This window comes from Hippoglossus stenolepis, chromosome 21 (assembly GCF_022539355.2).
Source record: "Hippoglossus stenolepis isolate QCI-W04-F060 chromosome 21, HSTE1.2, whole genome shotgun sequence".
Lineage (NCBI taxonomy): Eukaryota > Metazoa > Chordata > Actinopteri > Pleuronectiformes > Pleuronectidae > Hippoglossus > Hippoglossus stenolepis.
The window spans coordinates 8621815-8644702 of record NC_061503.1 but is presented as its reverse complement, the minus strand read 5'-3'; the positions used below and the strand labels follow the sequence as shown (position 1 = coordinate 8644702).

The window sequence follows — 22888 nt, the reverse complement described above, 5'->3', positions numbered from 1 at the left end:
AGTGAGACAATGTGACGATTGTCAAGCTGAGGCTACATCCATACTAATGTGCTTTCGTTTTGGCTCTGGATCAGTAACCCTGTCCTTTAAACGCAAATCAGGTGACCCCTCATGAACACTGGGCGCTGGACACAGGAATTGTCAAAGATTGCTTGACTAGCATGTGAGCTGTTAGAAAATACATGAGGGTCAGCAACGCTTGTAATTGATGATCCATGTTGCGTTCTACACTGGTAGCTTAGTCCACAGCTAGTTGTTTTCTTCCGGAAGTGGGGCATGTGATAGGCGACTGACGAATCAGCGAAGGCTACGCCGTGACCAAATAGACCCAATCAGCAAGTGGCTGTAAGTGTTGACGTCATCGTTTCCAAACATCTTCACTTCTGCTCTTCCAGACTAAAATGCAGCCTCTGGAGTTTCCAGACTTCTCCGTTTTAAAACTTCTAAATCACCGGACTGGCTTGGATGCCACACGTATCCGTAGGCGAGTTGATATGTGGAAATGTACCCCGAGCAACAGAGAAAGAAGTATCCCCCGTTTCCCAGTGATTGCAAACACTCAACCTCAAGCAGGATGAGTTCTCCCCATTATCAGGGTGTTAAAGTATTCTACAGCCAATGGGACAACAGATTTGTAATCAAACAGAAATTAATTTAACTTTTTAGCCTCTCCCATGTTTAAAAGTTAAATGAAGCGCTCATTTATCACAGCCGAGTGATTATAATGACCTTTCTGTGAGGGAGCGACTTTCAACACATGCAGCTCTGACGCTCCTTGGCTGAGTTTCAGGTTCAAAAAGTAAACACCCTCCCCATGTCAACATTAAACTGGTCTCACAGATCAGTGAAGATAGATGCATGTGATGATCCAGCTCGACTCAGATCCGCGACGAGAGTGTGAATATCAGCGATTCCCTGACAGTTCTTCCATCATTGCTGTTAAATATAATTCACCAACAGTTTTCAGCACTGCAAGGAAATATGTTTCATTCAGTGAAAGTGCAGTAGGTGAAATATTTGGACACTGTCTGATTGTGCTTTTTTTACAAGACAGGATATGAAACAATACTTTTGTTTTGATTTAAAATAATTTCTCTAGCTACATCACATGAGGATTTTTAACCTGATTATTTATCATCCCCTTATTTCCACCTTTCAAATCTGTGCCCAACAATTATGATCAATTGTTTTGTCGCCCAATAGCACCATAACTATTCATTGATTTTTAAAAGTCTGCAGGCCTGTGGGAGGACTTTGTATATCTCTGCTAGGAAAATACAACGTTCTCAGCAGCATGCAAAGCAGGTGTACAATGACAGTCCAGACCACAGGGTTTCAACTGGGTTTCACCAAGGCTCATTTTCAACCATGAACTACTTTTACCAACTTGCCAGTCCACATGTTTGTCAGCAAGTCTCAACAATGATTGGATGGATTGTCACGACAATGGCTTGGTTATTTTTCTTGATGTTTCACCTCTCATCCAAGAGACTTCTTTGTTTGTTTTCAAGAAGCACAAGCACGTACAACTCCTGAAGCTACCATGATGTGGATGATATAAATGAGTCATTTACAAGTTCCTATAATTTCTATTTGGGCGTCTACCAGAATAGGTTACTGTTCTAGCATGGCAAAAAGCCCACTGTGCTCTGATTGGTCAGCTCTTTTGTGATCGGAAGCACAACATGGGCACTTTAAATGTTCCCAGAACTAAGATTACTTTTGAAATGTTTCATTGAGACACTGTCAGCTGCACTACTGGGAAATGCACTATTCGTAGTCATGGTCCCCAGAGGATGAATTGAAACAGAAATAAAACAGCTTTATCTCTTGAAATAAACAGATGAAAGAAAAGATGTGAGGAAATGAGGACATTTTTTCCACCAGTGTCTCACTGAGAGTCAGTGCGTTGCTCCATGGAACCTTCACACGTGAAACTAAACCATAGTTTGTCCAACAATTTCCTGAGTCCTTCCTCTTCATGCAAAAAAATCATGCAACTCCCCCACTTTAGTTGCCAAGACAACATGAATTACCCAAAACAGCAGCTGGAGAACCATTTGTGAGCAAGGGAGAGAGAGAGAGAGAGAGGGTAAGAGAGTCCTGCTCTGGTCCCGTTGTGTAGATCTTTAGGGAGTGTGTCAGACGGAACAGCCCAGTGGAAAACTTTACTCAGTTTAACATGGAATCTTGTGCTGGAAAAAGCACCTCCCTCGGTTATGACTGTCCCATCCATCCAGGGAAACTCTTACTCAGTAAAGCACATGAACAGATAAAACATTAATGTTTGACATTTTTGGATTCATTCTAAAGAAGGAACAACTTTTGTGTTATTCGTTTTCTCGCCGTAAACTAAACTTTGATCACAGCAATTAGGGATGTCGAGGAAACATTCTTTGCAGCGGGTCTAAATTGGTCCCATATGTGATCTGGGTTTTATTTGGAAGGAAAAACCTTAAGCTTGCTTGCACTGCAGCTCTTCTCCTCACACAGTATTCAAGAAGTACTTGTACCTTCCTCTGCAATGTAGTTTGTAGAGTAACTGCATCATCAAGTTTTTTTGTCCCTGTTCTCAGTCACAATGCCACACAGAAGGCAGCGAGAGAGAAAACAAACAGCAATTCATCCCTCCACGTTGCCCAATCGGCATCAGACAACCCACACAGCCCAACAAGTCTCAGCATGGCAAGCAGGGTGTGTGTGTGGGGGGGGCAGAGACATAACTCAACACTGGGTCACTGGGGAAATATCGCACTCAGCTTCCTTGTGTATATATACACACATCACTATGTCGAGGTTTGCAATGATATACATCATTACCAGCAGGTCGGTAGCATGTGCAAATCCTTATTTAGCAGCCAAGGTGGTTCAGGCTGATGGCAGCTCACGAGACTGTGACTGTGGTGCGAGTTATTGGTGAAAGACCTGACGCGCAAACACCTGAAAACCTGCAGCCCCAACCCGCTGCCTCACTCCATCAACTGTGTTCAGACAGGAACGAGGGTGCCGCTGTGGATCAGCTCAGGTGAGGCCGACGTGATCCCCCTGTTGCACAAAGTTAACGAGGATTTCAGCGCCACTCACGCCCGTGCTGCACTCACTTGTTTTGGCCGATGGTCTCATAGTCTTTCACAACCACGTCTATGTAGGAGCTGGCGTCCAGTGGAGTCCCCTTCAGGTCGAATTCCAGCACCTGCAAGACGAGACGAGGGGCACATGCACCGGCACGTCAGATATTACACTTCTACTGCTGTGGCGTCCTGATGAAGCCACAGCTATACGTACTACGGTGGCCCCGAGGGCTCAACGCACTGCAACTTAAGAAAACACATGCATGTGGACAAAACAAGCAAAGCAAGAAAACATCTTCATCAATTTGACAACACAACACCACACAACACATTATTTACGCTGCAAATACAGGAACGTGCTGCAATTATATATTTGTATGTATAACTCCTACTTATCTATATTAGCCACAGCAAAATCTATTGATATAGGAAATACACACCGTGATAATTGACACAGAATGTTTTCACAATGTGATGGCTGGTACTGTATCGTAAGTATTCTGTAATGAATCAATCAATCGATTCCAGCTAATCTAACTTATCCTTGTTTAAAAAGTAAAGTAAAAGAGCAGCAGAGATATGAGCATGTTGGACTGTGTGTGTGTGTGTGTGTGTGTGTGTGTGTGTGTGTGTTTACCTCATTCCACACAGGATTCACATCACTGTCAATTGATTTTGTTTTCTTCTTTTCATCTGGAAGGAAAGTAAAATATATTCAGTGGAAATGTTTTCAAAATAAAAAAAGGAGCATATGAGTTGGAAACATTTTTGTTCTTTTTCGGGGTTCTCAAAACTCTTGTTTTCTAACAATTAGGACACACGTTGTGAAAACCAACTCAATGATACACCTATTGTCAATTTACCCATTAACTGTTGACAAAATTAAGGAAATGCTATTTAAGGAAATGGCTTTTCATTTCCTCTACACGTGAACAGGGAAATAGGAGAGAAGCTGCCACACCTGCAGCTGCTTATGAGGACAATGGCACAAACTAAACAGCTGAGATCAAGCAGGAGAGACCACCACATTATCAAACCCCCCCACACACACAACCCCACACACACACCCACACACACTGTACTGGCTTTTAATTCAGTGGCTTAAAACTCTTCCTCTAAACTCACACACTCCATATCATACAGATTCAAACATGGCCCCTATCAACTACCTTTGCATCTGAACCTGCTGTGACATGTAATCCTTACGTGCTGTGTGGTGGTTAACTTTATGACATACATGCATTCACGATTTCCCTTTCAGTCAAACGTTCAAAAGTTGAAATCTAAAATGGTTATTGAGCCTTAAGTCGATGCACAAGTAGCCAAAGAGGAGGACATCTGCATATTGTTATTGCGTTGGCTACCAAATAAAAATCACATTAAAACTGTTGAGTCCAGAGAGTGATGTCATCATGGTGAATAAAAGTATAAACAATTAAGTGATTAAGCTGTAAAACTCCAAGAGCACATATGTGTGCCACAAGTTTCCAAGCAGTTAGAACTTTGTAAAAGTTTTTTTTTTTTTTAAACAACAAGACTTACCTTTAAAAATCACAGATGTAATTGGATCCGGAGTTCCAATCTTCTTTTTGGGCAGAGCTTTAGCCGACTCTACAACAACCCGCAACATGGCAACTCACACTCACACACACACACACACACACACACACAGACACACTGGTTAACAAAGGACCAAATCAGTGAAGCAGGGAGTCAAATGTAAAAATAAGAGAGGAAAGAGTTTCCACAGGAGTGTCGAGCTGGGACACACTCAGAGCCCCATCAGTGAGACACACACAGACACACAGACAGACAGACAGGGCAGGGCAGGGCTGAGGAAGGGACGAGGGGGAAACAAGGGCGGATCATGGGAGAGTGATTAGAATGAGCTGGGGCTGCGGCTGCTGCCATCCTGTGAGAGAGAGCAAGAATGAATGGAGGTGGATAATAACATATATATGATAAAAACAACAGCCACTGTGTATTGAGGGGTGGTTTTAAATACATAAAAAGAGTCTAAACCAGTGTTGGTTTACAGAGGCTGTATAACTAGTTCTATAGACAACATATAAAAGGGTTTCCAGCTTTTTTTTATCGTTCTACCTCCATCGTGTGGCTGTCCTGGGAAATTACATGTACGTTCTATAAATACAGGATCTGTTTTTAAAATGGTCTCAATTATGAAGGCCAAAAAGTGAGTATAAAGAAATGTATTTCTGCTTGTTTACAGTTATTTATTTATATATTTTCAACATTTATTTATTTCACATATATTAGTTCATTATTTATATATTTCAACATGTATTCATTTATTTAATTCTTCACGTCAGTCGTTTCTTTATATGTCTCTTCATTTATTTATTTATTTCTGTATTTACATATGTGTACATGAATTCATTTACAATTTTGAAGTATTTATTTCTGTACTTCTACATGTATTCAGTTATTTATTGACTGATTTACACTGTTATTGTGTCCTTCATACTAAACAGCGAATGATCACAGAAATAAATTCAACCAAACTGGCTTATCCACAGAATAAATATTAAATATTTTACCCTACCTGGCTATTTTGTCTCTATGCTGCCCTCATGGTTTCCCTCAAGTCAGCAGGTGTGCAGAAAGTGGTCGAACAGAAGACAGTTTGAGATGTGGGTAATGACCCACTGACGACCTAATGACCGACATCATGAAATCATCTGTTTGAATTAAATAGATATTTTGGCAGGTTACAGTCGAGGCTACTGGTGTGTATGTTAGACCAGGTACAAGGAATTTCCCAGCAGGCCACACTCCACAGGGACCCGTGTTCCTTCATTAAACATGCAGGGCCACTCTGGATACTTCCTGCTCATTGAAGTGGCTAAACTTCTGCGGGTTGCCTGGCAATGATTAAACTGCATATGAGTTAAAAGTGTCTGTGAGGTTTCAAGAACACGACAAATTATCTTTCTTTTTACAATTTTTCATTTAAAATATGTTTGCACAGAAAATAAACTATCTTATGATTTAATTTCTTTGTAGTCGTTATTAAGTCAGAGCAGCAACAGTTAGCAATCCTACCTCTCCTGGGTGTTGACTAACTTTGCCTCTTTAAATGATTAACCCACTGAGAGCTTGTCTGTGGGGTTAGTGGCTCTGTTACCCCCAGCAGACTCACAGTTAGTTTGGAAGCTTCCATCTCACTGCAGTCTTCCCAACAGTGGACGTGTTGACTCCCCTGGTCAAACACTGGTGACGGACGATTGATCCATGGAGTTGGACATTCCTTTCCTGTCTGGATACAAGGAGCTTTGTTTGAGTAAATTGGGTTTGCATGAAAAGACAGAGCGAGGGATGCAAACAAAGATCTCAGATTGGACCAAGCGCTCCCAGGGGGAACTTCTCACCAGGCTGCGTATGGAGCTCAGGAACACAAAATACTGACTCTGGATTAAATGTGGATTAATACTTTAGCAGAAAAAGATGAAGCAGTATCCGGAATGAAGGATTTAACGAGGAGTTCAGAGAGTGAAGTTCAGGTCGTCAGTATGGATACCTTAAGAAACAAAAAAAATCCATGGGTGCTTTATGAGACAGAGGTGCCACACAGCAGGTTTTGGTGAGTTGTCGTTACGTATATTATACTGATCATTGTTATTGAACTGTTAAATGAGAATGATAAGGCCACTTATTCAATGCATGCAGTACATAATGTGTAGGCTGCATTTCAATATCTATATCATACCATACCTGCCAATAAACATCTAATATCTATATAATGATATAATCTATTATGCGTATATATATGGATGTCTATATATCTATTTCAACATCTCTGAATACTAATTCACAAATACATATTACATCTCATGTTATCATCTTGTGCCACTGCACTTTACTCAAGTACTAAGTACATTTTCACACAAAACAATGTCCAAATTGAAAGGTGTATATTATGTACATATTATGTATTTGCATTTTTTATTTTATTATTTTCTCATTCTATTGCCTTTTTTTATATTCTCTTATCTTCCTCATTCTGACTTGTCTGCTGCAGTTGCAAGTGAAGTTCCCCCGGTGTGGGATCTTGTCTTGTCTTATCTAAAATGTTGGTAGTAAACATAATTCTCCTTCCAAACAACCTCAATTAAGTCTTGTAAATAAAGTCAAAGCTGAAGTTGTGCATGTCAATTCTCCGATTTTCTCCTCTCAAACACTCCAGACGCTGAAAAGGACTTTCTCTTCCTCCATCCCTCGTCCCCACGCAGCAGTCTCTTTCAGATGCATCAGTGTTTTAACCTCCCTTTTCAGAAAACCTCTACACTTTTATTACTTAATTATTTTACGGTTCCATCGGGTTGATTGTGAGGAATGAGTATGATGTAAAGGACCGCTCATGCGTGTCCTGATGGAGCTGGACTAAAGAGCTCACATGTGACTTATTGTTTCAGGCTGTATAGTCTCCCTGAGCGACAGGGCCACACAGGAGCCGCTGGGCGTGAGGAACACTCTGAACTTTCAAACACAGCATCTCCCAAACCTTAAGAACTCCCTCATCACTCATTCCCCATTTTCAACTTTCACTAGACACACACGTTAAGGCCCAGAGTTCATTTGAACTATATCTCTACTGCTTATTGTGTTTCTCAGAAGAAAAAATATGCAGGAGACTATCTATCTATCTATCTATCTATCTATCTATCCATCCATCCATCCATCTATCCATCTATCTATACTTTTGTATGGATCAGTTGTGTGTTGTCCCGATACTGCCACTTGGGAGCGCTGCATTCATTCTGAGCCTTTCACCCATATGCTTTACCAGAGTACACTAGATGAAATAAATAGAATATAAACAGTAGAAACTCACTAACAAAGATGAGCAATAATAATAATAAATAAAATAATAATAATAATAATAGACTTTATTCATATAGCACCTTCCAAAACATGGTTACAAGGTGTTTCATGAAAGACTGAAGGCCAACAACAGGAAACAATTAAAAGCAATTTTCAAATCACAGAACCCTACAGCACAAATACAAAATAAAAAGTGTTATGGAAGAGAAGAGAGTCAAAACACGATCAAATAAAACATTGTAAAATCATTAAAAAAATGCTGTTAAGTCAGAAGTGTGTGTGGAGATTCAGGGGCTGTATCACAAAACTAAGAGTAGCTCCCCACTTAAGACAACCCCTAAAGATTAATGGGAATGTTTGCACTCTCACAAAACATTTAACTATTGTAGTACAAGCTCCTAAAACTGTAGAAAGTCCAGATGTCAGTGAACTCCAAAATGTGTAAGTTTTAAATACAAACAGCCCTAAAAGTGGCTCCTGATGAAAACAGTCAAAAATATATAGACACTAATAAACATTTTCATTCATCTGATGATCCCCTCTGCAGTGATCCCGGCTGCGGAGTCAGTCCTGCAGAGAAGCTGAGCCCCGAGCAGCTGAAGCTCCTGAGAGACGCATTCACCGTGACTCCGAGAGCTGGAGAGCCGCAGATACATGAAGACAGGCCGAGTGGAAGGAGAAGGAAGAACAGAGGAGGAAATGAGGAGCGAGGGATGACGTTTGAAGAGTTTCTTCAGGTTTTGAGGACAGTGATTGGTCCGGATATTGAGGACACGTGGGTTGAGAGGTTTTTCAGTGAGGTAAACAGAAAGTGTAGATAGAAATATCACTTTTCAGCAGCATAAACTCATTGTAACATCGTTCATAATGATGCAGGGGCACTAATGGTATAAACTTAATGACATCCAGGTGGATATCAGCTGTACGGGTCAGGTGAGGTGGCAGCAGCTGTGTTCCTACCTGCTTCTGGAGTACACTGAACGAGAGCGCGCCTCCATCCCCACAGCTGCTCTGCTGGACTCCCAGCCACAGATCACACACTGCTCTCACAACAAGGTACAAATTCACCAGCAGACCTGTGAACGAGAGGAAAATATGAATCTTCTAGGATGTTTCATTGAACAATTACTCGGAATACCAACGTTCGTCCATCTTTATTTACAGTCTGTGATCATGACATATCAAAATGTCTTCCCTAAAAAAGGCTCGTAGTGTTGGGCTTTGCCGACTACCTGCATTTTTTTTACCAGGACTCCTCACCAGTCAAATAGGAATTAACAAATTAATTTATAAGTATGAAACTTTACTAACTAAATCTGTCTATACTAAGTTTGGTCAGCTTCTTTTCAACACTCTCCTACTGTATATATTTTTTTCTACAAATAGGTTATTTCATCCACTACCCTGTTTTATTAATTACATTTCTTCATCTGCAGCGAGAGCCAACTGTGCGTGTGGTTGCTGTTTCCCATCCACCCCCACTCCGCTATATAAGTGTCAGCAAGGGAGGTCAGATCACTGTCTGGAACAGCGGCCTACACATCCTCAAAACTGTTGGGGTGAGTGACATCACGGTCCTAATTTTACATCCACATGGAAACACAGCACGCTCACACATTCTTCTTTACATTCACTCCTCAGCTTGCCGGAGACCCAACGGAGGAAGTGGCCAACACGAGGAGGTTCAGAGGCTGGACCACTGATGCGGTTTATATGGGCAACGTCCACAAGGTTGCCATAGCAACTGACTGCAGGGAGCTGCACTTTCTCGATGTCTCAACAGCCAATGTATTTGAGGATGTCCACCTGTTTGGTAGACTTGATTGCTTACATGTTAGTTGATTGCTAATGAAATCATTTACTGTGCAAAAAGGTGAACTTTCAAATCTTTGTCTCATCAAGGGTTTCAAAGCGTCCCCACTGCTCTTTGTTACTGGCACGACGTCCAGGTATGACCACTGTTCCTTTGAGGTGTTGGATGAATTCACTCCAGAATCAAATATTTACATAAATGTGATTGTTCCTCCAAGCACCCAGAGAGCCCCCCTCTGCTGCTACTGGGGGATGAGAAGGGAGGAGTCCACCTGATGTGGTTCCTGAACCCCTTTAAAGGTCTTTTTAACAATCCCTCCAAGAAACAGAACGGCCCACATAGGATCTTCTTTCCAGTAAGTCACCTGTCTAATTTATCTATTTAATTACTTAGCCCAGTGCTCCTTGCAGGTACCCGGCAGAAACTGAGGGAAACAGCTTTGATATGCACCTGTTGAATGCAATCGAGTTTTTACAAATAACACTTAACCCTTCACTTGTTATCGATCTCGACAACAGGACCTTAGCGAACACAGCAAGACGGTCTCCCACCGTTACATCCCCAACATCCACCAGGAGCCAATCAACAGGCTGATGTTCGAGCTCAGCACCAGTGACATCATGACGTCCTCTGAAAGTGACACCAGCTCTGTGATCTTTCTGAATTTGACACTTGGCTCCCGCCTGCCATACGTTTGGAAAATAAAACAGGTAACTGCCCGATGATGGATTGAGGGTTATTACCTATGCCAAGGAGGTTTAGCAGGATTACACAAAAACTACCAGGCACATGGAAGAATGCAGTATGGGTCAGGAAAGAACAGATTCAACTTTGGAGCATTGCTGGATAGGTTGTTTTGGAACATTCTTGTTGATGAACTAATTTATCTTGATATTTACTGATATCTGTTTGGGTGCAATTTGGTGGAGATCCAAATAACAATCTGGATATAGTGAATTTAATTGTTGTTTGAACAGGGGACTTAGTGGAGGTCTGTGCTCTCTGAGTGTCACTCTAGTTAAGAGTTGTGTATTCTCCTTAACTGGTACTGTCAATAATACCTGAGTGTTACAAGTATAGATTTTCTTACTGAAGAAGTGTATTTGTAGACTATAGTTTGCAAATGATATCAGAAACATGTAAAATTGCACGAAGGTAATGAAATGACCTTTGTATTTGAACATGGCTCAAGGTCATATGTTCACGTGTCGGTCACAGTACTCTGATCGGGTTGACCCTGACATAACTGGGTGGATCGAGGTTTGAAACTTAACAAATATCAGTCTAGAAAAACTTGTTAGACGGCGTTGAAGGTCCTTGTATGACACATATTACATAACTCATTCGGTGAATTACCCCTGGCCAGTTTTAATCTCAAAGAACAAATATGAGTCAAGTTACTCATTTATAAAGTTTGCTTCCACCCGGCATAGAGAGGCAGACAGTGTCACTGACTGTGGAGAATAGAAGTGACGCTGTTGCACAGAACCTCATTAAACTGGGTGGTCGTGCTTCCTGTTATGCACAGTGGCTTTTTTTTCTTTTTGAACAAGCAGAATCATTTTACACTCCAATTAGCTGTCGAGACATTTTAACAATGAAGGCGCCCTTTAAAACTCCTCAGTGCAAACTCATGAGACCGGCTAACCAGTCAGTGTACATGTCTGTCTCTTGACTGGTTTTTATGAGGGTATTTGTGTCTAATTCTCAGGGCGCCAAATGCTTTGACTACAGTGCACCTCTGCAGTTGATGGTGACAGGAGGTTGTGACCGAGCAGTCAGACTCTGGACTCGATTCGTCACCACGCGTCCTGTGGCCACACTGCTGGGCCACTGCGCCACCATATTGGATGTGGCAATCTACCCACCTGTCGGGCAGATCTTCAGCTACTCCAGAGATGCTGTGAGTCATCAAAGATACACTACGACAACAAAGCATGTGTGTTTATTAGTCAATGGACATGTGATTTGTGATTTTCTTTGCTTTTCTAAGGAGCTGAGGGTTTGGGACATTTCCACGCATCAGTGTCTGAAAACACTCCGCCTGCAGTTCCCATGCCTGCAGCCGGGTCGAATCCCAGAACACGGCAACTTCCCCTTCCTGTTTCTGAGCCCTCCTCTTCCTGTAGAGACTCAACCTCATTTAGTAGTGGGATGCAAAGATTACCTGGCACGGCTCCATCTGGCTGAATCCGGAAGAGGAAGAGGTGGATGGCTGACGAATGAACAGAGGGAATTTGGACCAGAAATTGGTGTGGTCCTCTCCTGTGCCCTGTACAACCCCACCCTGAGACAGGTGGTGACTGGACATGCCGACTCCTCTGTGTCTCTTTGGGACGTAGAGACAGGTCGGAGGCGGCTTCAGATCTTAAACGCACATGGTGAGGATGAACTCCTCTGCATGACACTAGACTCCACCCACAGAAGACTGTTCACCGGGGCTCGCAACGGCACCATTAAGGTTCGAAAACCACATCTTGTTTCTATCAGCTTGCAAAAAACTATGGTTAACTGGCACCTTATGTTACTTGCACCTGTGAGAGGGTTTAAAAAAACTTGTTGAGGAGTAATTTCTCTTGCTGACCACTCCAAGCAGGTGTGGAATTTACTAAACGGCCTCAACCTGCACAAGATGGAGCCCGTCTCCAACTCTGAAGTCACCAAGTTGACCTGTCTCCATGACAACAAGCTGCTGGCCGTGGGATGGAGCCAGCGGGTCGTTCAGTATGACATCGGTGCAGCAAAGGTAAAATTTAAATTGATCCCTAACCCTAATTGCACAGTAGCGTTACATAAATAAATATTATTTCCTGTATGAGTAAATACAGACTGAAAACAGAATTTCACTGCTCATTCTGGTTTAAAGTTTCAAGCATGTTTCCCTCCTGACTGAACCGTTGCATCAGTGGTGGGTGAGGTTGGGTGTGGTCAAATCTGTAACTCCACCCAAGACATGATGTAACAGGGTCCCAGATGAGTTTTTTTACATGATGAGTAAGAGATAAGTTACTGTAAACTATTTTTTGCCTATAATAGATGCAACAAAATAATAATTTTAACCACATGTTCCAGATCTTAATTTTTATTTTTTTAAAGACAAGTGACAGGCAGGAAAAAAACGTTAAAGGTACCATGTAAAGTTTTTTTTTTTTAACAAAATGGCACATGACTGCGAACAAAACTATCAGTACCCCTGGGTCGAGATTGAAAATCCACAGCATTACTTTTTGATAATGTTCAGTGTGATTTGGATTTAGAAAACAGGACGGATAAAAAAGAAAAGCCAGAATTTCTTAAATATTTTGTGCAAAACATTTATGTCTAGTGGATCTTTGTATTCAGGGAAAATGGTCATTTTTTTGTCAGCAGGATTATGATTAGTGGAAGGACGGGACAGATTGGACGAAGGTGCAGATCCAGGACCTTTTTTTTTGAAAGATAGGACTTTTTGAGGTGCATTTAGTGGATTAACTATGAGTTTGTGCCATTTGATTGCAATTTTTGACTGTATTTAATGAGACTGTTGGCGGAACTATGTGTTTTACTGAGTGCCATTTGTTTGGAAATATAAAAGAAGAATAGATTAATTTATGTGAGCATGAACACAGATCTGGACAGTTCCATCTACGAAAATAGAATCCAAGCATTAAATACAATAATCAAGGCTTTTGACTGGCGGCTGATAAAAGCATGTATATATCAAGTTTTTTTTTAAATGGTCCCCCAATCAGTACCTTAGCTTTTAGTCTTTTGCTCTACCACAACTTCTCCCCCACATGTTGAATGCTGGATGATGCTGGTCGCACAAGCTGTCACCATGGTAACCAATCCGATGCAGAATATTTCCTACAGCAGCACAAAACATGTCCAATTAAATCCAATAAATGCATTGTAACAGGGTGATATCTTAAAATCAGTCTTGCTAGTAAAAGATATGATAACCTTTTACAGGGAATTCATCCACCTACACATTTGTTCACAGGTCATAAGAAATACAGAGTGTAGTCGGTGCCAGTACAAACTCAGACTCAGCTGCAGTGTGAGAGAAAGTCAGGGTGTGAACACCTCAAAATTCCTGTGTCACACTTAACCTCCCAACCTTCAACTACCATCTGCTCTGCGGTTAAATTCATCCCTTAAAGAACACAGCATTAATGCTTCTCCGGCAAATTCCTGAATCTTTTTTTCCCCCCAGTTACAATGTTCCTCGTTGTAAAGCCCCCTGTGTCAGCAGAGCCAGGTTTCTGAACAAGAAAAAGTCCCAAAACACTGGTGGGGAAGGACTTTGATATTAGTGAATTACATGAGTTACGCTCACATTTACAGATCCACCTGGTGAGATGAGAGACGTCTGTGCCGCAGAAAACATCTGCACCAGTATCTGTATGACATCCGCCACGCTGAGTCTGTGTTTGAGAGCCGACCACAATGTTGTAACAGAGATGTAAACAAACCCAGTAAACCAGAGAAGGAAAGAGAGCTGCCTTCCATCAGGCAACACAAACAATTAAAAGTTATTTTAGACCACTTGTCACACAGTGGGAAGTGTTGTGCAAAGAGTTTTACAATTAAAAATAGCAAGGCCCATTCACGCTGTAGAGGTTGGAGACAATATTGCACTGTTCTTGTGGAAAACCTTGCCCACGGTAACACTAAACTGGTGTTATTCAGTTTTGATACTATGTCAAATGTTTCTGCAGGATTTGTATGTGAGAGCAGACATGTCATGGAAGTCCGGCGGTGTCCATAAATCGGATATCCTGGCCGTGTGTCAGTGCCCGGCTCTGGGGGTTGTCGCCACAGCGAGCCATGACGGAGAGGTGGTCATCTGGAGGCTGGAGACACAAGGACCACTGCTTCACTTACAGAGAGAGGGACAGGCAGGGTGAGGGGACACAACCATGCATGTGCGTGATATGCTGAAGGTTAAATACTGGCGTTGCCAATGTAAACTCATTATTTGCTAGACAATGATTGTCTCATCACTTCATCCATCACTTTTGATATATATACTTACAGTCATAAATTAAGCAGATGTAATGAAAGAATTGATAAACTGACTTTCATGGGTTACTATCATTCTTTTTTTGTATATGTTGATGCATTCACTTCCTGTGTGTGTGTGTGTAGTGATCAAAGCCTCCGTTCTTTGTTTTGGTAGCTGCAGGGGCGGATCCAGGGGCAGGGGCAGGGGCAGGGGGGGCACTGTCTAGTCTTTAAATTAAAAGGAGAAAAATAGTCACGTACTAACAATACAATTTGCAATATGTGCTTGAACAAGGAACAATTTTTTAAATATATTCAATGATGTATGGCTCAAATCTATACAGCTAACAGTAAACAAGGAATCACTTAAACATGCACCTTGCTGATTCAGGCATTGGGTATAAATTGTGGCCCCTTTATGGCCCCTGATTTAGGAAAACCCTAGATCCGCCTCTGGATAGCCGGTCCGTGTGTGTTCATGTTGGTGCAACTCTATCCCACATTTATAAAGCGAGATGACTCCACGTCCAATAGGTAGTGATGTAACCATGACACCATTAGCCATAGTTTGTCTTTTACAAAAGTTAACTTGTTCACTTCCTGTCACCACTGAACAAATGCACGTTGGTATTTGGCAATGGCAATTCTTACGCTTATATGGTGGTCACCAGTTTTTTGTGCATCCTTAATGGCAGCCAACCTATACATTGTTGTTGTGTGCATTGAACCGTAGCTTGTGTGATTCCAGAGTGGTGCCCCCTGTGGACGGCCTCCTGTTCCTGCAGCATCGAGCTGCCAACAGAAAGCTGAGGAACAGAGGAATCCTGGTGTCGTCACAGGCTGGTTGTCTGTGCTTCTGGAGCGTCACTGGAGAGACACACACGTACGGTGAGCGACACGCTGAAGGAAAAGTTGCAGGTGGAAAACTGATGAGGTGTTTTTCAGAAGAACTGGATGCAAAAGTGAAATGCATCAATTGAAAGTAAATCTCTAAGAATCTGAGGAGGTGGAAACACCAAAGCAGTTGACAAGCAGCTGTCAGTTTTAATGATCCTCCCATGAGATGGATTCACGCACAGCCAGAGCAGTGACAGTCAGACTCAACTGTCGACTTGGACATAGTTGTGGGCTGCCATTCCTGGAAGCCCACAACTATGTCTCTTTCCAGATCCCATCTGTGTTTAGTGGTGTGGGATTCATCCACTGTGACCACGGTATATGTGTATGAGCATGCACAGATGCATGTGTGTGTGTGTGTGTGTGTGTGTGTGTGTGCGTGTGTGTGCGGTATCCAGTGTGCATTTGTCTGCATTTGTGTTGATGCATTTTTTCGAGCAGGGAGGAATTCGGGATTGTGACATAACAGGGAGAGTTGTGACATAACAGAACACATTTTTAAAGTAGCAATTTGTCTCAAATGTACTTTTTGTCATTTGAGTCAAAACAGTTTTCTTGGAATTGGCAAGAGGTTGGAATATAAATAGATTTGCTTGAATGGAGTGAACCAAGTTTACTCCCTGTGGAACCTCTACTGCTTATAAAAAAACCACAGGAAACATTTGCAAAAATAAAATTTTTACTGGAGTTTTAATGTTTTGAAAACTGCCTTTTTTACAATTCTGAAGTATCTCCTTATCCCAGGTGAGTTTTATGCTCCGGAGCAGCCAGGTGCACGTGTGTTGAGTCTGAGCTCAGATCAGCCTGAAAACACCATCCTGGTCTCCGGAGACACATCAGGCTGGCTCCAGATCTGGGATATTTCTCACTATGCACTGGACGTGCAACACAAGGTGAGCTGGTGTGAAATCAAGACAACTAAAAAAGACTTCAGACACATGTACTCAATGTCTTCTCTTTCCACACAGTCAGTCGGTGAACGGCCAACGCTGCTGCAGAGTTGGAAGGCGCATGAGAGAGGAGTAGTAAGTGTGGAAGTCCTGGACGTGGCCGAGCGACTGTTCGTCCTCACAGCCTCAGCTGACGGCGCTGCTGGACTGTGGACGAGAGACGGGGACCACGTGGGATCTTTTGGGCAGGAGGTGATGTGGAATATCACCGATGCAGCTGCGTACCAGAGGTGAGTTTATGAGCATATCTCAAATAACAGGAAGAATGAAAAGTATTTGGAGGGAGCTTGGGATCAGCAGTGCACTGAGTACCTGTACATCCATGGCCACATTATATTTTATATGCATGAAACTGAATCACCGAAGCTGAGCAAAATATGTATTTCCTTTCTCAGCTGAGCTCTGAGGGTTAACAGATCCACTTCCCTTTGTTCCTCAGTGGCTCGCTAACTCTTCCATAGTTGGAAATATGACCTCGAGCATGCTGTGAAGCATATTCAGTGGAACTGTGTAAACATGGCACTTTTTTGGGATGAGATCATTCACTTCTGCCAACACATAGTAAAATGTACCTGGCATATCCATCCTGCCAGTATTAGATGCAGGACCTGTCCAAAAAAGTAATGTTGTCCAAGAGGGAGCACTAAATTATATTGATCAAATCTAATTCAGAGAATGTTGTGTGCGGATGAATACATAGCGACGCTCGCTCGTTGTTGCCACAGCTGTTTGAGTCTTTAATAGAATTTAGAGTTTGGTTAAAGGTCATAAACTCTGGCTCGGCGGGAGCCTTCCCTGTATTTCTGTCACATGTGTGGTAACTCGGACCAGAGGAGAGAACTGTCTGAAGTAATTCTGTTTTAAAAGGGACAATGAAGAACAGTCAAACTGAAAGAAAGTCAAACAAATATGCTTCTGCATATATGAGGCTCACTGAGGAGCATAATCATTACATCCTTTTGATATTATGTTTAAACTCTTGTGAAGACATGCTGCAGATGGTTTCCTGTGGTCGCTATATGAAGGCATACCGCATAAATGATTGTACTGAATTATGTATGTAATCGAATCCATGCGTGTGATTAAAAGAGTTAGATAGAAAAGTTAGTGGTTTTGTATCAGCTGCTCTGCTCTTCTCGTCTGTCTCTGTGGCCTCTGATTGGTAGACCACCTATTAGTCGATATATTAACCAGTTTGAAACCAGGAAATTGTTTATTAACCTTCACATGGTGGTGTAATGGTCAACACCGTGTGATGGGCCTGGCCAGTTTGCACCCCACCTCTCGCCCAATCGTCTGCTCGGATTGTCTCCAGCCTCCAAGTTTAGCTGCATAACTAATACATTGATGAATGTGTATTTTATGTTGATTTTAAATTGAGGAATATCTGTGTTTGTTTCTCTCTGAGTTCATCTCACTGGTTTAAGGGGAGCAGGCCCAGTTGTTTAAACCAGACATTTGTTTAAACCTGTACTCACCATGGTAATATTAGGAATCTGGCGCCATGTCAGCGGCTCTGCACAACATCTGAAGAAGAGAAGAAATTGAATTATTCAGTCAAACTTACTCTTCGTAAACATGAGTTTACAACAGTTTAGTTCAGTTATTGAAACCATGACTACAGTAGTTCTGAGTTGAACGTTTGAGACCTCAGTCTTTGCGTTGGTTTTAATAGACATTTGTCAGACTCATTAGACTTCTTATGTGTCACACCTCATCAAACTAAATTATCTCAGCCACTATCTCAGTATTAACTTCATGAGTTTAATTGTATTATTAGGAATTAGTGGCCAAGACTACAGAAATTGTCACATCCAAATCAAAGTGAGGACCAAAATGCAACATCACACAAGGACAGATTAAATGAACAGTATGTAATCAGACTTACAGGTTGGTTGCAGAGATTGGAAGGAAATCAGGAGAGCAGTGGTATCCAAAACTCTCAAGATGAGCAAACAGATAAGAAATAAATCCTGGTACAAGACTTAAACACTATAAACTGTGGGAATAAACATTGGGACAACACAGAGAAACTGAGAGGAACTGACGAAGACAAAGGGAAACAGAGAGGACTATCTCCACCAGGTTACCATGATACAGGTGAAACTAATAAACCAGACAAAGAAAGGAAGTGAAGTGCTTTCAAATGAGAAACAAGGGTAAGTATCGAAACAAAACTTAAGGAAGATAACAAGGTTAAAGTCAACATAAACACAATAAGTCCAATAAAAGATCCACAAAGAAATATAGGAAAAGTCATTGAAAAGTTAAATACACAGGCTCCAGATCAGGAGCAGAATTATGACAAAACTAAGATCCAATCATTTTGAGTTGTTACCATATTTTAACACAAATCGATTCACTCTGATGTTTTTCAGCTGATCAATGAGAAATTCCTCTATTTGCTTCTTTTAACTTGTATATTCATAAAGTTGAGCTCTCACATATGTTTAAATTATAAAGTCACATTTAATTTACAATTAAATTAGTCCTCATATGCACACACACACACACACACACACACACACACACACACACACACACACACACACACACACACACACACGCAGATTACTCCAGTTCAGGCTCACTGCACCACGGAGATAGAGAACAGCTACACTTCTGGTTTGAATCAAATCTAACAACAAACATTCTCACAGATATCTCTGACAAAATATTATCCAACACAGATCACTGATCTGAGTCGTGTCCGCTTTAAGGACCTTGACGTGAGCCCAGCTGGGAAAACTCTATCTAAAATAAACAGCTGTATGTTTGCACAAGTGAATACCCTTCAGCGACGGGTGACATCTTTTGGCTCTGACACCAGCAGGGAGACGCAGAACGACCTGAGGGAAGATACGGAAGAGGAGGGGAGGACTGAAAGTGACGGGGTGGGAGCCAGCAAGGTCAAACCTCAACAAACTGCACAGGAAGAAGGTAAATATTGCTTACGGGTATTTTAAGTAGATTTGTATGGTGGCCAAGATGCTGTGGCTTTTGCATCATTGTGCCTTTTGCATCATTGTGGCTTTTGCATTCGTGTTTTGGCTGTTGCATTCGTGTTGGGGCTAGGGAATTCATGTTGGGCCTTGTGCATTCGTGTTGGGGCTAGTGGATTCGTGTTGTGGCTTGTGCAATAGTGTTTCCCGTTGATGTACTTGTGTGAGACATTGTAGATATCCATAAAAAGTGTTTACACGTCCAGGTCAGGATGGCCTTCCAGGGAAATCAAACCTGATACTAAGATTCATTCATGTCCAAGTTCTCCACATCGTGAAGAGAAAAGTCAGAGCATTCCTCAGATTCTCCTCCTCTGAAGTCTGGAGCTCAGTTTGGGAACTTTTGGGAGATGTTCAGCTCCAGGCAGGCAGGCCAGATTTTTTTTTTTTTAAAGTGCACGAATGCTGAAAGTTTGTGTGTGTGTTGCTGTGTACCTTTCCCCATACTTCCCTCTCACTGTCTCTCTCGTTATTCAGTATAATTAACTGTGCTTTCTCTGCAACCACACCCAGCAGACACGCACATTAACTCACATAATGTTGTCTTTTGTCACCTCAGCTTCACGCACCAGCCCAGCAGAGAATCACCACGAGCAGCCTCAGCAACCCATGGTAGCCTGCAAACACACAATCACCTGCTGATGAGTTTAAACACTGTTCACTTTCCAACGTTCGCACACATTTGTCGTTCTCATCTCAGTTGTCTTCTTCCCATCCATCCATCCAACCATCATTTGTGCATCTGTGTGTGTCAGTATGTGTGTGAGGATTTTTACCAGACCGTCGCTTCGTCTCATAGGAGGGGACGCCTCTCTGATGACATTGATCACAGCAATCACTGTTGACTGGCTGATTTCGCCTCATTAGCTCCTGCAGGTGAGTTTCATCCTGTTTGCTGATTTGTTTCCCTTCAGTTTTTTTTTTCCTTCTGCTGCATCGATGAATCCCTGATGTTCATTTATGCAGCTATACAAATTCTTCTATAACACACTAGTCAGACACTGTTTGAAAGTCAGGGGCAACTTTAAGGCTCAGTATCTTGCCCATGGATACTTTGGAATGCAGACTGGGGGTGCTGGGAATCATACCATCGACCTTCTATGTCCCTCAGTAGATGATCCCTAGGAGTGGCTGAATGCAACTTGTACTATAAAGCGCTTTGAAGACTGGAAAAGACCATTACAAATAAGGAATAAAGTCCATTTACGTCTCAAAACATTGAATCAATCTTCTGATATAACCTTATTTCCCAAAATGTCAACTTCTTCCTTTAACAATTGAATCTGTTGTAAAGAGAGAAATGCAAAAACTGTGCAAATGAACTTGATATTGAACAAGTGGCTCATTCTACAACAATAAAGAAGTTGGTGACTTAAAGCAACAGAAAGTTTTGAAAGAGGATGTGACACAACCGCCTGTTACAAATAATAACTTCAACTCCCTTAACTGAACTCAGTGCACTTGGGGTATTTGCAAAAGTTCCAGGTATATTGCTGTGTGACGGATGTTAGCTGGTCAGTTTGCCGACTTTATGACTTCTTTGCTACTTGTGCTGCCATGAAGCCACATTTTAGCACTGGCATTTGAACGTATCATTATGTGTAATGTGACGTGGCTGCAGTTCAGTAACAAAGCCTCACTCTGACTCTGAATGCTCTGGCTTTTTGCTGCTGCAATGACTCATATTCCTAAATAATCGATAAACTAATTATTCCATCAGCCCTGCACCAACAAGTCATTTGGTCTTATTAGTGTGCTCTACCTGGCCATGATTGTACAATACTATTTTCAAAGTATGAATATAAACCCCTATAAAGTGTGGGGGGGCGTGTGTTGTCGGTGGCCCTTGAGGTTTGCGGACATCCATACGAGGCACATGTGGCTATAAAACGCTCAATCGATTCCACAGCTACGCTTCTTTTCATCCCGCCGGTGCTGTGACTGCAGCGCTCCATGTTCAGGCTGTAGTTCTCCAAAAACATGTGATTGATGGGAAGGGATAATGAAAGAGGGATTAAAGAAGGAATAGAGGAGTAGTGCCATTCTATTTTAGGTATATCTGATGGGAACAGAAGGATTACTTTCATTTGAGGATATGCATGAACCCACATCCCCCCTTTTCCTATTTTGTCTTAAATGCTGTAACTATTTCTTCATCGTCTCTCAATCTTTTTCTCCCGACTGTGGCCTTGTCCCTTAGCCTAGACATTGGAAGACATTTCCTGTAGCTGTCAATCCATGTGGACGGACCGCAGAGATGTCATTAATCAAATGAAAAAAGACCTTCACCGTTCCATCTCATGACTTAAGATGTTTTCAGTGGGAGGAATATCAGAAAAGCCTTGATGTCACTGCTTTATAAACCTTGCTACCTGTTACAAGTGGAAATTGTGAAAGAAAAACTGTTTCTGTTGTCTTTTTTACTTTAAGCCTTTTTCCAGGAGATGCCTCCACTGTGGATTTATCAATAACCCCCCAAGTGTGGTATCAGACTGACAAGAGGAAGCTCAGCTCACAACATTTGGAGGGAACTGTGAGCCATACTGTACATACCCGTGCAGCCAGATAGAGAGATGGAGGAAATAGAGACACACACTAGTTTTATTTTTCTGTGCAGGCAACAGCCAACTGGCCGGAGGCTATAACTTTTCCGTCGTCCATCCGTGCACTGCATTTTTCTGAACACAATAACTCAAGATCGCCTTGAGGGAATTTCTTCAAATTTGGTAAAAAAAACATTGAGTTGGACTCAAGGATGGACTGGTTAGAATATAGTGGTCAAAGGTCAAGATCACAGTGACTTTACAAACCATGTTTTTGGTCATGTGAACACAAGATCACACTATGAGGAAAATTCTTCAAATATGGTACAAACATCTGTAAAAGGTCAAAGGTCACAGTGAACTCTTATTAGTCACACAAAAATGCGTGTAAACTGAAAGCGTACTGGTTGGTGGAGGCATACAACCACGATTCTAGTTGATCTTATTTCATGAAGTTGTCTTTAAAATGTAAATCAGTTATGTTGAAATATGTTGCATGAATATTGTTTATACTTTTCTCTTTCAGATATATAATATAATGTCATTAATTCTACATTATTAATATACATTATACATTATTAATATAATGTTTTTCCTACAATGAATCAACTGTATATTGCCAACCTTAGCTTATTCTGCTTTATTCATTTTAATAAAATTGATTGGTCCATTTCTTGCCATTTTCTTTCATAAATAGTTTTGAAATTTCGGAATTACACTTATATAATAAGTTTGACATTACTCTCACTAAATAACAAGTCTTCTATTAGCTTAGCTTAGCACA

At 41.7% G+C, this 22888-nt stretch overlaps 2 protein-coding genes across 5 annotated transcripts in view; one reads left to right on the top strand and one right to left on the bottom strand.

Annotated features, from left to right (window-relative positions):
- LOC118100349 (myoferlin) overlaps positions 1-4900 on the bottom strand; it is a 28082-nt gene extending 23182 nt beyond the window's left edge. For all 4 annotated transcript variants that reach the window (XM_035145324.2, XM_035145327.2, XM_035145326.2 and 1 more), the window contains exons 1-3: positions 4614-4900; positions 3709-3764; positions 3102-3193 (exon numbers count right to left, since the gene is read on the bottom strand). In XM_035145324.2, the coding sequence (XP_035001215.1) occupies positions 3102-3193; positions 3709-3764; positions 4614-4701 (236 nt within the window). In that variant the 5' untranslated portion in view covers positions 4702-4900. The remainder of the gene's footprint in view (positions 1-3101; positions 3194-3708; positions 3765-4613) is intronic.
- Positions 4901-6601: 1701 nt separating this feature from the next.
- LOC118100773 (WD repeat-containing protein on Y chromosome) lies at positions 6602-22560 on the top strand. The gene is made up of 19 exons (XM_047338390.1): positions 6602-6672; positions 8461-8713; positions 8823-8969; positions 9350-9472; positions 9555-9726; positions 9816-9862; positions 9944-10081; positions 10245-10436; positions 11438-11629; positions 11720-12187; positions 12323-12472; positions 14427-14611; positions 15461-15600; positions 16354-16502; positions 16578-16789; positions 19390-19499; positions 20121-20173; positions 20317-20437; positions 21992-22560. The coding sequence occupies exons 1-18, from the start codon at positions 6602-6604 to the stop codon at positions 20404-20406; spliced, it is 2892 nt and encodes a 963-aa protein (XP_047194346.1). The 3' UTR covers positions 20407-20437; positions 21992-22560.
- The last annotated feature ends 328 nt before the right edge of the window (positions 22561-22888 follow it).

Excerpts from the sequence above, each read along its gene's own strand:
- LOC118100773 (XM_047338390.1), top strand. The coding sequence starts at position 6,602 with ATGGATACCTTAAGAAACAAAAAAAATCCATGGGTGCTTTATGAGACA. Across the intron at positions 10,082-10,244 it reads CACATAGGATCTTCTTTCCA|GACCTTAGCGAACACAGCAA; the intron begins GTAAGTCACCTG and ends TCTCGACAACAG. Across the intron at positions 12,473-14,426 it reads ATGACATCGGTGCAGCAAAG|GATTTGTATGTGAGAGCAGA; the intron begins GTAAAATTTAAA and ends ATGTTTCTGCAG.